We start from the raw sequence: 13,416 nt of genomic DNA on the forward strand, positions 1-13,416 counted from the left end.
AGTGATTGTACTTATGGTTTGATTTGTTCCTGCAATACTAAAGAAAAATTATGTGTGTTTCTTTCCATTCTTTTCATTTTTATTTTCATAAAAATCTCTGAGCAAAGCTAGTGATATAAAGGTGTTTTTGAATGTAAATGCAAGGAAGGGAAGTAAAAGTTTAAGTTGCCTTACCAATTTTCTTGCCCTTCTGCTGGAGCAGTTACAAGCAGCTTATGCAAACAGTGCTCCCTGGCTTCCCTGACAGTGCAGAACACACTTTTTGTACTCATATTCTCTTTCAACCACTGGTCAGGATTTGAACAAGGGATTTATAGAAGTAAAACTCTCTCATCCCATTAACTATTTCTCAATTAGTACTGTTTAAGTAATCATTTTTGAAAAGCATGAGTCATGACCAAGGTAAGTTCTTGAGTCATACGCATTAAACCACAAAAGATTAATTGTATAAAATCAACTCTGTGCTGTAGATTTTACAAAAAAATATGAAACAGTATCTGAATAGAAGCATTTACTGGACCCCTTGTCCTTTTGGCAGTTTCTGTTCACTCTCTTTTGAGCAAAACAATAAGCAATCCGAGTGGTTAAGGTCTTTAAATTTCTTAATGCTCTAGGGGGGAAAAAAATGCACAAATCTTACCTCTGAGATTGCAGTCTCCCTGACTTTTCTGTTGTGATGGAGTAAATGGAGTAGAAGACAACAGAATCTTCCTAAACAGAGATTCAGTTGGTATGGGAGGGCCCTCCAAGTTATGGACTTGGGCTAGATGGTATCTGTGCAGTTTCCTTCCTATGGCATAGAACTAGAGTCTCTCAATCATTTTTCATCTCATATAGGTTTTTTAGTGCTCAATATTTGTCCATCTGCATTGTTTTGTTTCTATTTTTTGGAATACAAGAGAGAACGGCTGGGGAAGGTGATTCATATGGAAGTCTTATGAATCCTTAAAACATACCAACTGCATGCATTGCACATGAAGATTTTGTTATCCTCTTTCTGTAGCTGAATGACTGAGTGGATAGAGTTTCACCTCAGATCCTTCTCTACCATGAAGTTACTGTACTTTCTGAGCAAATAAGAAACACAGAAGACCTATCTGATTTGGATAGAGAAGGTTCTTGTGCCTGTGTATTGGCATCGTAACACAGTGATCCTTTGATTTTTGTCTCACTTTTCCCTCTTTTTCTCAGAAAGTCTATTGTATGTTTGAGAAACACTTCACAGCAGTGATAGCTGCTGTGTTCTCAAGACAAGATTCTGTTCTGACAGTCAGTGCTTCTGGGAGTTATTTTTGCTGAGATAAAACTAGTTGGTTCAAAGTAAGATAGAGACCATGCAAGTCTGTTGCTGTGCTGTGATACTTGGCTGTGGCTGGTACCTTTGGGCTTTGGTTAGTTCTTGCACAATTTCTAAGTCTCGTCTCTTGTGCAAGTACTGTCCCTGACATGGAGAGGGTACAGTCATTTCCTATCCCTCTGCATTGGGTAATCCACAATGATAGCTCTAATGACAGAATCACAGTGCCACAAAATATTTCTCACTTGGGAAGGACCCACAAGGATCATTTGGTCATTGTTTTTTACAGGCACACTTAGATTTTTAGAAGAAAACACTATATTCTCTGTTATGTCTGTCTCTGTCTTTGCTGGATATTAAATACCAATATGTTTGCATTGACAATGAAAGCAAAAAGGCAAAATTGCCATTAGGTTTGGATCTAACTTATCTATTTAAAATCAAGTTAGGGTGAATAGTGTCTGAACATAGAGGGAAGAAAGGTACTATTTTGGAAAGCCTTAAAAAACAATTAAACAGGAAAGCCTATTTTTTGGGGGGAAACTTTCATGTCTCTAAAGATATTCCTGCATTTCTTGAAGAGCGTGCTCAAATTTACAGAGAAAATATTGAATTCAAGGTTTTACTTCTGAATTGTATTATAATAAGATTGCTCCTTCAAAAAGATTTCCATACTGGACAGCTTCTCAAAACTTTTACAGGGGTGTATATTTTTATCAGATAAATGACTGGAGATAATCCAACTCATGACCGTTAACTCTAGTTTTGTTTTTTGTCTATAGATATATGCAAAAAACCTGGTGAATGCAGATAGGTGTGCACTCTTCCAGGTTGACCACAAAAATAAGGAGCTGTATTCAGACCTTTTTGATATTGGAGAAGAAAATGATGGGAAACCTGTCTTCAAGAAGACCAAAGAAATAAGGTAAGAATAGCTAGCAGAAGAGTGCAGTTTCATTATAGCTATGGACATGCAGGCATTTTATTACCCAGTTTCTGTGCCTATCTGCAGGTACCCTGACAATACTTGTCATACTGTGATATCATTCCCACCAGGACCCGCCTCCAGAAGGTAGTACTTCTGGGAATGACATTGCAGTGCCATCGAAACAGCGTCTCTGAAGCTATAACGTCACTCCTGGAAATGCCGTCTTCCGGAGGCGGTCCTTTTGGAAATCATGTTGGGAAAAAAACAGAGGTGTTCTGAGGTAGGTAAAGGTGCAGGTAATAGTGCACCTAATCCATAGTCTGCCAGTTTGGGACTTTTTTTCCCAAGAGGGTTCCCAAGAGGAATTAAAATTTGGCGATTCCAGCACATCCAAAGCAAGGAAATCACAATTTGTACTTCTTATGGATGGATTAGGCAAATGCAGAATTGAGTATGGATTATCAGTATGGTCATTCAATTTGAAGATTTCAAGCTCAGTAATTTAATTTTGATTTTCTCATGTGAATTTAGATTTTCAAACTTTAAATTGATTGTGATACTGAAAATGCTTGAAGTGGTGAATTTGAGAAAGTGTATTGTCTGGTAATGACTAGAAAGGATTCTTTGACTAAAAGTTATGTGTATTTCTGCTTCATATCACAGGTACCTAATTTTTATAATTACGCACTTTTTTTAATGAAAGAGGCTTAACAAAGTAAATATAATATTTTTCATTTTTCAAAAATTATGAATCCTTAATAGAACCAGACTAAGATTTTCAAAGGCCTACAGGTCTCAGATTTTCAGCTTCTTAAAAGTAAATAATTTTATGAGTATGTATCCTGTGCTAAAATTTTCCTAAAATATTCAGCACTGATTTTTATCAGAACTTTTTCCATTTCCTCCTTATACTTATGAAGTTCTGGGCCAATATGAGATGTGATTCATGTGTTCACTAAGACTCCTTTAGACAAACTTACTCCCACTTACCATTGTGTGAGTGAGAATGGAAGGAATAAAAATTGGTGCAATTTGCGTACTGACAAGCAAGGAGGTGGTGTAAATTAAAGAAGATGGCCTGCTTTAACATGCACTTTAATACTCCTTCGTGATAATTGTTTTTCTTGCTTATATCTTTCTGTCTTCTCTGTATGTTATTGAAATGTTGATTCTAAGTGCAAGGGTGTGAGCTATTTCACAGGGACTGTATACTGAAAGTGAAGTGCAACTTAAATATCTGTAAGAAAGTGACACTGAGTGAGTCATCAGGAAGGAGTCTTAAACTGGTGTGATGTACCTATCATAAGAAGCAACAGAAAAATCTAACTTAAAGTCAGGTGTGCAGGGTGAAATCCTGACAGCTTAATCACTAACTTCAATACAGGCACCAGGGTACTATCAGGGTACATTTAGACTTGAAAGTGTTCCAATATGTTTCTTTTTACGTGTTTTTCTCTATAAATTATCTTTTGCTTTTATGTCATAACTGCTTAATGTCGAAATATTGAAAAACTATTTACTCACAAGAAAAACGTACAGGTTTTTGTGATACAACTTAGGAATATGTTTGTTGTGTTTAACTTTCCTGTGGTGATTAAGGGACACGGTACCATGGCATTGTTTGATTGTCATGAAACAGGCTAGTCATTCCTATTCCCATGGAAAAATCCATATAATGTTGTGCTATGAAATTTCCACTGGTCTTTTTCCAAAATTTTGTTACCAAATCCACACATATACACCACCCAAAGAAACAAGTTCCATGTTCTCTTTGTTGTGTCAAAAGAAGCAATGGATAATAATAAAGTAATAATAAAATCAATATCTTTTAAGTGTAAACACAAGTCTGAGTTCTGTACAAATGTTATGTTTGTTAGGGATAACCTCCTGGGTTATTCAAGATTTTGAACTTTCGTCACTGAAATGGTAATGTTATGTCATGTTTTGTATTAAACTGTATAGCTATATAAAATGTTTTCAGAAAGTATCTGTTAGGATGTGCTTTTTGTTCTATTATGTGCTACTAGTTGTTGTAAGATTTTTCTCTTCAAAGCAAGAAAATGGCGCTGGTTGGGAACATCCATTACTGTGCCCAAGACAGACTCCACTAGAAAAATGTGCTTTCCATAATTTGGCTAATACACATTTTTATTTTCTCCAGATTTTCTATAGAAAAAGGAATAGCTGGTCAAGTGGCACGAACAGGAGAAGTCCTTAACATCCCTGATGCCTATGCAGACCCACGCTTTAACAGGTAGGATGCTCTTCATTGGAGGGAAGATAGCTCATTAAATCTGTTACATAAAATTACCACTTAAATTTCATATTGAGATTCATTCATGGAGCTGTAGTCCTCTGATGCAGAGGTAATTAGAGATGTTTATTAAATGCTTCAGCCATCAGAGATAATTTTAAGATACAAATAAAAGTGGGTTTTTTTCACATTTAATATAATGGAGAAACATTTATTTAGATTGTTACCAAGTTTCATTATTAGTGTCCCTGGAATCTCATTAGTTTCATGAGAGAAAAACAGTTCACTAACAGAGAACTGAGAATACTCAAATCTTCTTTAACTCTATGTTTGAGGCAATATTAAATCTATGTCCTGCAAATTAAGAAAAAGGATTAAAAAGTTCTTTTTAAGTATGGCACAGTAGATAAAAATATTTGAAGGTTTTGAGGGTGAAATTCTTGCAGGTACTAATTAGGTCTACTTTAAAATTATTAAGTATATTGTACATCAACATTTCTGAGAATCAAGGAATAGATACGCATTGATATTAACTCTTCTCTTTTTCTTTTTTCCTTTGTGGCTCTTCAGAGAAGTAGACCTCTACACAGGCTACACAACCAGAAATATCCTGTGCATGCCTATTGTGAGCCGAGGAAGTGTAATAGGTGTTGTGCAGATGGTGAACAAAATAAGTGGAAGTGCCTTCTCTAAAACTGATGAGAACAACTTTAAAATGTTTGCAGTCTTTTGTGCTTTAGCCTTACACTGTGCTAATGTAAGTTTTATTTACGGTTTTGTACGTTATAACGAGAATTCTTAAGTATTTTGATGTTACAGCTTATTAAAATGATTTGTAAGTCTATTTCATTGAATTAGCGCTGTATTCCTTGGTGAGTAATTCTATTTTAAGAGGATGATAGGGATTTCATTTGAAACAACCATAATCTGAATATATCAATTTTGTGTAGCTAAAATGAGAGAGCAAGCTCTGAAATGTGTATTATATGTCTTCTCTTTACCACTAAAAAAAATATGATTCTTATTTCTTTTATGAATTTGAATTACATTTTATAAATTTAATTGGGTAATGGAAATATGCTGTATATTCTCTCAATTCCATATTCTTAATACTTAAAGATCAATTTTTACCCTTATATGCCATGGTGTATACTTATAATTATCCATGCTTCTAGATAAGATTAGGTAGCTATTTTTTTCCTCAAACCTTTATCATCTCAAAATTTACTATGCCTGTAGGAAACATAAGCAATATAATGATCATTACTATATAACTATAAAAATTTAGTAAAATAATAAATTCAGTAAAAATGCAATGCAGAAAAACTGAGTTATATTAATGGGAGATAAGATAAAATGCAATGCCACTTAAGCCTGGTGATTTACATTAATTACTTTTACCAATAGCATCCTGGTGGTACACTGGGACAGCAAGTTTTATTAGCAGGTGCATCAAGTTGTTTCACTTGGATCAGGGCAGGTAGAATGGCCTGTATATAAATTACACTTGGCACTATGTACCCTTTAGCTGTGTGTGAGTTCACTACTTTTAGATAGTGAACGTTGCCATTCGGGATGTAATGTGCAGAGGATTTTTTAACTAGTACATTGTTGTGTCCCCACTTGTTTGCAAACCATGCCATGTCTGAAACTCTCAGTAATTAACTGTATTTATTTTTCATACTGGATAGTAATGTAGTTATGATAAATATTCCACATATTTTTACTGTGCAGAGATAGCAGTAATTTGTACCAATGAACAGAATTCATGCAGTGGCAGAAAATATGAATTGTGTGTCCTGTTATAGGTTTTCTGTCAGAATTTTGCAAGGGGCTTAGCTCTGTTTTTGACTCCTGAACTTGGGTTGTTTTTCTTGGGAGACCTCACATGCAATTAAAAGTCAGCTAAGCCTTAGATATTTACTGAGTGAGTAGGTAAGCAGGTTTCCCAGAAGTACTGAATTCAGTGTAATCTGTCGCTTTTCTAATGTGTGAAGTTGTGCAGCCAAAAGCACTAACATTTCTGCAGATGTATATTGTAATAATCATTTTTTGAATACAGGAAGTAATTTTTGTCTTTATTAGAATTCCACATTCATGGATGACTTTACTTTTTCAGATGTACCACAGAATTCGTCATTCAGAGTGCATTTACCGTGTAACGATGGAGAAGCTATCCTACCATAGTGTTTGTACAGCAGAAGAGTGGCAAAACCTCATGCACTGTACACTGCCTCCACATATTTATAAAGAAATTGAGCTGTAAGTATTTTTCTAATGTAGCAGCAGTTGTATATAGCCTGTTAATTTTTTTTTTCTTATTCGTAGTGGGTATTTTTTAGGAAGCAGTTTGAGCTACAGCAATATCATGGTGGTTTTATCTCTGGCTTTCTTATACTTAGCTATACTTAATGATCCATGAACAAAATTTAGCCATCAAAGATATAAAATTGTACGTACTCAGAATTTTTCCACAGGCATGGGCAGATGCAGTAGTTGCTTTTTAAGCATTAGTTTTTACCTCGGATTTGTAGAGATGAGCTTTCATTCCTGTAGTCCTAAGTCCCCATCAGCTCAGAGCCAGATAGAAAGCTGAGCTTGGAACATCTGTATTTAACACCAAATGCACGATCTCATCCCCTTAGATATGTTGTAGAATTAAACATATTTCTCCCAGCTCAGTCATGGGGTTTTATGGGTTGTGTGTGTTTTTTGGTTTGATTTTTGGAGGCCTATATGTAGGGGGTGTTTGGTTTTATTGTGAGTTTCGAGTGTGTGTGTGTTGTACACCTGCTTGTGCTTATTGATTAAGGGGAAAATGATAATTCAGGTTTAAATACCCCAGGGGCTAGAGGGTAGAGTTGCAGTCTAACTCGGGAGGTGGATTTCCCATCCAGCCTTTTAGGGTTTCTTTGACATAATTGAGTTATTTTCAGCTGCTGTATGCTGAAGATGAACCTCTAGCTGCATTTTACTGGCCAATCCCCGCTCAACAGTAACAACGGGAGGCATCACATTTTTAACTCACTGGTTTTGGTCCAGCACAATAAATTCTACTCTAGTAACCAGGTGCCTAAAATCAGCTATTGAGTCACAAAACCTAAATTGTCTTTTTAAACCTCAACTCCAGAGCTCACTGAGCACTGAGCATTGTAGCTGGGAGTGATGTGAAAGCCTGTGGGTTTAAAAGGGACTGCTTATAGTTAAAGTTCATTACATGCTGAAGTGATTTGCTTGAATGCCAGAGCATTAACAGCTTGCAGGATTACACCCTAATATAAGCTTATTCTTTGTAATACAATTTCTTGTGCTTTGTTAGGTGATATTATATAACCCACCTCCTCAGCAAAAATGAATTTTACTTGCAAAGATGACAGGTTTCATTCTAAATTACATTAGCATCCTTTAGTTCAAGTAGAATACATTTCATCATTTTCCAAGCAATTCAACTACCTTCATTCCTCTCACAAGCCGCTCTGCTGTTCAGTGTGTTCAGTTAAGGTTCCATGGAGAAAAAAAATAGGACTTGCAGCATAGAAAGTGCAGGGAAAGGGTTAATTAATAATTGAAGGAAAAACAGTTCTGTCCTGGGTCCCTAAAATTAGGCCTCAGTATTGTTATCAGGGGAGGGGAGAAGTCTTCAGGTAATAAAATATTAAAGATGAGGTATTAAATGTTAAATTTTTGAAGTTTTAGCTTGATTTCTATTAGCCAGTAAAAACTGATTTTTTCCTATATCAAAATTAGAGCATCTCTCCTGCAATTTATGGTAGAAATTATTGGAAAAAAGGCCAGTAAATATATGATTAGAGACACCATCTTTACTATTTCTGGGAAGAAGGTCCTGAATATTTTAGGAATGCCTGTAAACCTCTCATTGTTCCTGAGATTTTTTTTTTTGGTCTATTACTTAATCTGTGGATTCTTAGGTAAAGATATATGTTTTTATTATGTAAACAAAGCCAAAGGCTGGTTTTTGGACTCCATCACAAGAGTCTTTTCCAACATAAATTACTAAATGATTGTTTGAAGCTATGAGCATAGTTTCATTGACCTTAGCAGGAGTACATAACTTGACATTACTGAAAAATATAACGTGTAAATTCAGCTTTCTGGGTGTATTCAGAGAGCAGTGACTCTTGCTGAATATACCTTTCCTAGTCATTTTCACTTGTTTTTCACTTGTTTTGCAATGAAAAGGTATTTGTCTTTTCTAAACTGAAACTTTCTTCTTAGATACCATTTTGATATCAGTCCATATGAAGATGTTTGGCCTGCTATTTTTGTCTACATGGTTCACCAGTCCTGTGGGACAGCCTGGTATGAAGTATATTATTTCTTTGTTTAATTGTTAAGTCTGTGTTTATTTACTTATAATTTTTGAGATAATGACTTCCTAATTCAAGGTCTGTTTTCTTTGATTATTTGCTCTGTTTGGTCTTTATAGGACTGTAATAAACAGTCTGGGGATTTGTCCCACCTTCTTGGTCCTTAGTTAACAAAATCTGGGAACAGTGAGGTTAAAGAACTCATGATATCTTCCTAAAAGTTTTCCTTCTAATATACAAAAAAATTGTTTGGTTCTGAGATGATTTTGCTTTTCAGACAGAAGATGGTAAAGGCAACAAAAAAGTACTCTTCCCAAAAAAGAGAAAGGAGAGAAAGTGCATGAAAACTGATTTTTTTGAGTATATAGTTGCTGAAATTAGTAATGTATATGGTGAAAGTAAACCAAGATCAAATCTTATGTTGCTAAATGAATCAGTTATTTACATAGTTGTGCATTAATTATGGAAGTGAATTATTTTTAAATTAAGTGCTTCATTTGATGTCATTTCTCTGTGTTCTTTATCATTACTAAGATCAGTAGTTGGGTAATTACTGCCCATTGCTAAAAGAAAGGAGCTGCTCCAAATTATGGATGGTCAATGGAAAGGGGAAGTATGTTCCTACAAAAGGGAGCAACATTCAGGAAATGTTTGCTGGCATTTCATTTTGCTGACTGAATTGATGCCCTCAAAACGTGTAGTCAAAACAGAGGATCTTTCTCAGTCTTCCTCAATGCTGGAATGTGGGTGACTCTTCTGAACACAGTTCTCTACTGCTCAGTGTAGTTAGCTTGTTTCCATTCCAGACTGAATGGCTGTGGATGCAGGGTTGGGGTTTATATTTTCAGTCTGGTTCTGTTCTCCTCCCTTTCTGACTCCCAATCTCTTCCTTTCAACATGTAGCTTTGATGAGAAAGAATTGATATCTACTTAGTGCTTTTCAAATGAGCTTCAGCTTTCACATATAAAATTAGGGAAACAAAAGTGAAGAAAAATATTTGAAAAGGAGACTGTTGGAACAGGACTTGTATTTAATTTCTGAAAGAGCAAAACTTCTCAAACCTTTGAAACAAAACAAAAAAATTCAGGACTTGAATTTGATTTTAATATATTGAGAAATAAGGTTGTGCCCTAAAGTATTTACCTGTGTGATGTATAATTGTCCTGTCAGGGAGGATTTCAGAGTAAAGCCTATCATACTCGTTCCTTTTTTTTTTCTGAAGAAATAATACTTTACTGCCCAATCAAGTTCAAAATACAGCAGTGGATGAATTAGTAGTATTCTATGTTGAGGCATCACAGATAATGTTTTTTCCTTTGGCTATAATTGTACAATTGTGTAATAACCATTGAATTGAGATTGAAAGTGACTATTGTGATATTCTGAATTATAGTGTACTATTTAAACAATAGTTCTATCGCTGTCTGACTTTCTAAAATTAAAAAAGAAAGGTTAAAGTTTTTTGAAAGACAATATGCCTCTGTTTTTTCTAATGTTAGATTAAGGCTGAGAATAATAATTATGTTGCTCAGCACACAACTGTAGAAATACACGTTTCTGCCTGTTTCCATGTAGTGGATGTGCTTACATTTTTACACATAGATCAGAGACATTGACATTTTCTTCCTCACCCCACAGGTACTGCAAAACTAGAACATTAGCACCTCTTTCCTGAAATTATAAAAAATTGATAATTTCCTGAAATTAATAAAACATGGAACTTAAAAAGAAAGTCAAATTGCAGCAGGAGAAAAAATGGAATGAAGGAAAATTGCCTTTTTATGAGGGAAAAATTCATTTATTTAGGACTTAACAAAATATTGTTTGGTGAGAAGTGAAGAAACCGTGAGATGTCAATTTCTGTCTGTGAGTCTACACTGGCAGAAAAACTCTACAAATACTGGAAAAATAAAATCTTCCACTTCTCACAATGTCAATATGGAGCACCTCTATTTAATCATGTTTATTTCTTTTGGATCCTTTATTTAAAAATCCCTGAATTTTCTGTTTTGATTGCAAATCATGTTTTCAAATTGTCCATTAGATGTGGAGTTGTACTATATTTCAAGTTGAATAAGCAATTGGAAGAAACCACTTCAAGCTTCTGGGAGCAGGGAAGGTCATGCAATTGTATTGACTGAGCTGGGTAGCATGACTTATGTTCTCAAATTTAACAGATTAAACCAAGAGCATTGTCAGGCATCCACGCTCCTCTGTCCTTGCCAAACTCAAGTGACTCTTCATGTCATTCAATTAGTCATCCACAGTGCGAGTCAATCCTAGCAAGAAGGATAAATCAAAGACCATCATTTGTCCTCTGCTGGTTGTTTTTCCTGTTCCTATGTCTTGTCTCTGACCAAATTATTTTCTTCCTAGCTTTGAACTTGAGAAGCTGTGCAGATTTACTATGTCTGTAAAGAAGAACTATCGCCGCGTGCCCTACCACAACTGGAAGCATGCAGTTACTGTTGCCCATTGCATGTATGCCATACTGCAGAACAACCAGGGGCTTTTCACTGATCTGGAGGTAAATGACATACTGGTATCAGTTACCACCTCATCAGAGCTGTCAGTTGTTGTTCAAGTACCTTTTCTGTGCTAGAGTTTTTTTGTCAACTCCGACTGAGTGTATGTAAAGGTCTTCATGGAGGAATGGACGTGAGTAAAGAGTTTGAGGGAAGATGATTACTCAGATTCCTAAACCTAGTCATGTTTTTCAGGACTGCCCCGTAAAAAGCAGTGGTTGATTTGCTATAAATCCATGTCTAAGTTTTGGGGTTCTCCCTGTCCACTTACAGCCACATTAACTGTCAGATCTGTCCCTCTGTGAGGGAGGAAAACCCTGGATCATGAATCCTGTGAGGTCTGGAAGGTTTCCTGAATAGGAGGACAGGGGCTGCAGAGCCAGCTGACGTATGTGAGTAAAGGAAAAGAGCCAAACTCCTAACTGATCACTAAGTGGAAAAGATAACTAGTAAAATGGAAGGCTTAGAATGTTAATACACAGTATGGACAACTGTCACTTGTTTTTCTTCTGAATTATGGTATAACAGGGAGTACTGTCTCTAATTAATGTTGCATGAAAATTCTGACTTGGAGAACTTTTTTTCAGTTGTGTATAACTCTGCCAAATATTATCCATTTGGGCTGTAATTTTCCAGGCTCTGTTAACTTCCTCAAGGTGATTCATTTGGGGAAATTCCAGGCACAATTGTTTGGCTCTTTTAAAGAGATATGCTAGTAGAAATCAAAGTTTTGGGCAGTGTATAAGAGTAAAATGAAACTTGGTGAGCTTTCATTTGAAAAGGTCTAGTTTATCCTGCTGTAAAGCAGAGACTTGAAAATTGACACTGAAATGCAAAAGTGGCATATGCCAGGCATATGCTGGAATTTGGTCAAGCTATACAAGTCTGAAAATGAAATGAGTATTACTTTAACAAAAAAAAAAAAGTCTGTGGAGTACAAAGCTCTGACAATATTCACTACTAACCAAGTAGTAAGCCCCATCTCTTTGGAGGTGGAGAGTAAGAAAGAAAGGGAGAGCAAAAGAGACAGCTCTTAGGAGAGATGGAAAAGTCTTTTTTCCCTGCAAACTCCAGCCAGCCTTCATCTGTTTGAGTGTCTTATCCCCAGTCTATGTTCCAGCTCTTTTCAGCAGTCTCCTTTCTTGCTGCTGGAGATGAATCCAACAAGAATACAGGAAACTGCTGAAAGAAAGTTTGGGTGTCTAGGGATGGGCTGACCTCAGGTGAGGGATGCTGATGTGAACCTCAGTAGGTTTAGAGATGGGAAGATAAAACACTGTAAAGGAGACACTGATTGGCAGAAAAATAGAGAAAAATGCGGTGGTTAAGGATTTGGGATCCAAACAGGTACCGAAATAGGCACAAGGACAAGAGCACTGTTATTGTGCATTGTATAATCCTGAAGGACTGAGACAAGAATGACTTTCTGAGACATGGAGACTGGGACAAGCTGTTACTGAACAACATCAAGCATTAGAGGTGTGTGTTATGTTCCTAAGAGTTCTGCCTCTGTTGAGGATCTGTGTGGACACGTGCTGCTGCATCACTGTGCGTTATATATGCTTTTTAAAAGTACACTTCACAAGATGCAGTATTGAAAACATCTCACTCAAAACAGAAGTGAATGTCTCAAAATCAGAATTACGGTTAGCATTGCTACAGCCTTTCTGCACATGTTGTATTTTTGTGATCTAATTTCTAATTCTGTGATAGAATTTCTAATTGCATCATTGCTATTTTTCCACAGACTCATGGGTCTCTTCATGTAGTATCCAGGTTGGATGTTGTGGACTTTATAGATGGCTAATTAATATTCTTTTTCTGCTTAATTTTATAACCTTATCCTTGTTTACTGAACACTCACCAGAACCAATTATAAGATATTGGGTCTCTGAAGAAACTTTCATGATACTTCATGAAAACAGTGACAGTCATAAACATTAATGAATTTTTTTTCCAAACACATAAGCTGTGTGAAAATCTTTTGAAAAGGAGATTTCAGGGACTCCATTTTATCAGGATATTAAGGATTAATTATATGAAAAACCCACTGATTGTCTTTATTTGTTTACAATTTCATTGT

General features: G+C 35.8%; 1 protein-coding gene across 5 annotated transcripts in view; it reads left to right on the top strand.

Annotated features, from left to right (window-relative positions):
* Positions 1-13,416, top strand: part of PDE10A (phosphodiesterase 10A) — a 169,170-nt gene that overhangs the window by 137,685 nt on the left and 18,069 nt on the right. For 3 of the 5 annotated variants that reach the window (XM_064708656.1, XM_064708652.1, XM_064708653.1), the window contains exons 11-16: positions 2,080-2,222; positions 4,387-4,479; positions 5,050-5,236; positions 6,599-6,741; positions 8,716-8,799; positions 11,185-11,335. In XM_064708656.1, coding sequence (XP_064564726.1) covers positions 2,080-2,222; positions 4,387-4,479; positions 5,050-5,236; positions 6,599-6,741; positions 8,716-8,799; positions 11,185-11,335 — 801 coding nt within the window. The remainder of the gene's footprint in view (positions 1-2,079; positions 2,223-4,386; positions 4,480-5,049; positions 5,237-6,598; positions 6,742-8,715; positions 8,800-11,184; positions 11,336-13,416) is intronic. The other 2 variants (XM_064708654.1, XM_064708655.1) reach the window with 1 other exon arrangement.

The sequence above is a fragment of the Zonotrichia leucophrys genome, chromosome 3 (assembly GCF_028769735.1).
Source record: "Zonotrichia leucophrys gambelii isolate GWCS_2022_RI chromosome 3, RI_Zleu_2.0, whole genome shotgun sequence".
NCBI classification, from domain to species: domain Eukaryota; kingdom Metazoa; phylum Chordata; class Aves; order Passeriformes; family Passerellidae; genus Zonotrichia; species Zonotrichia leucophrys.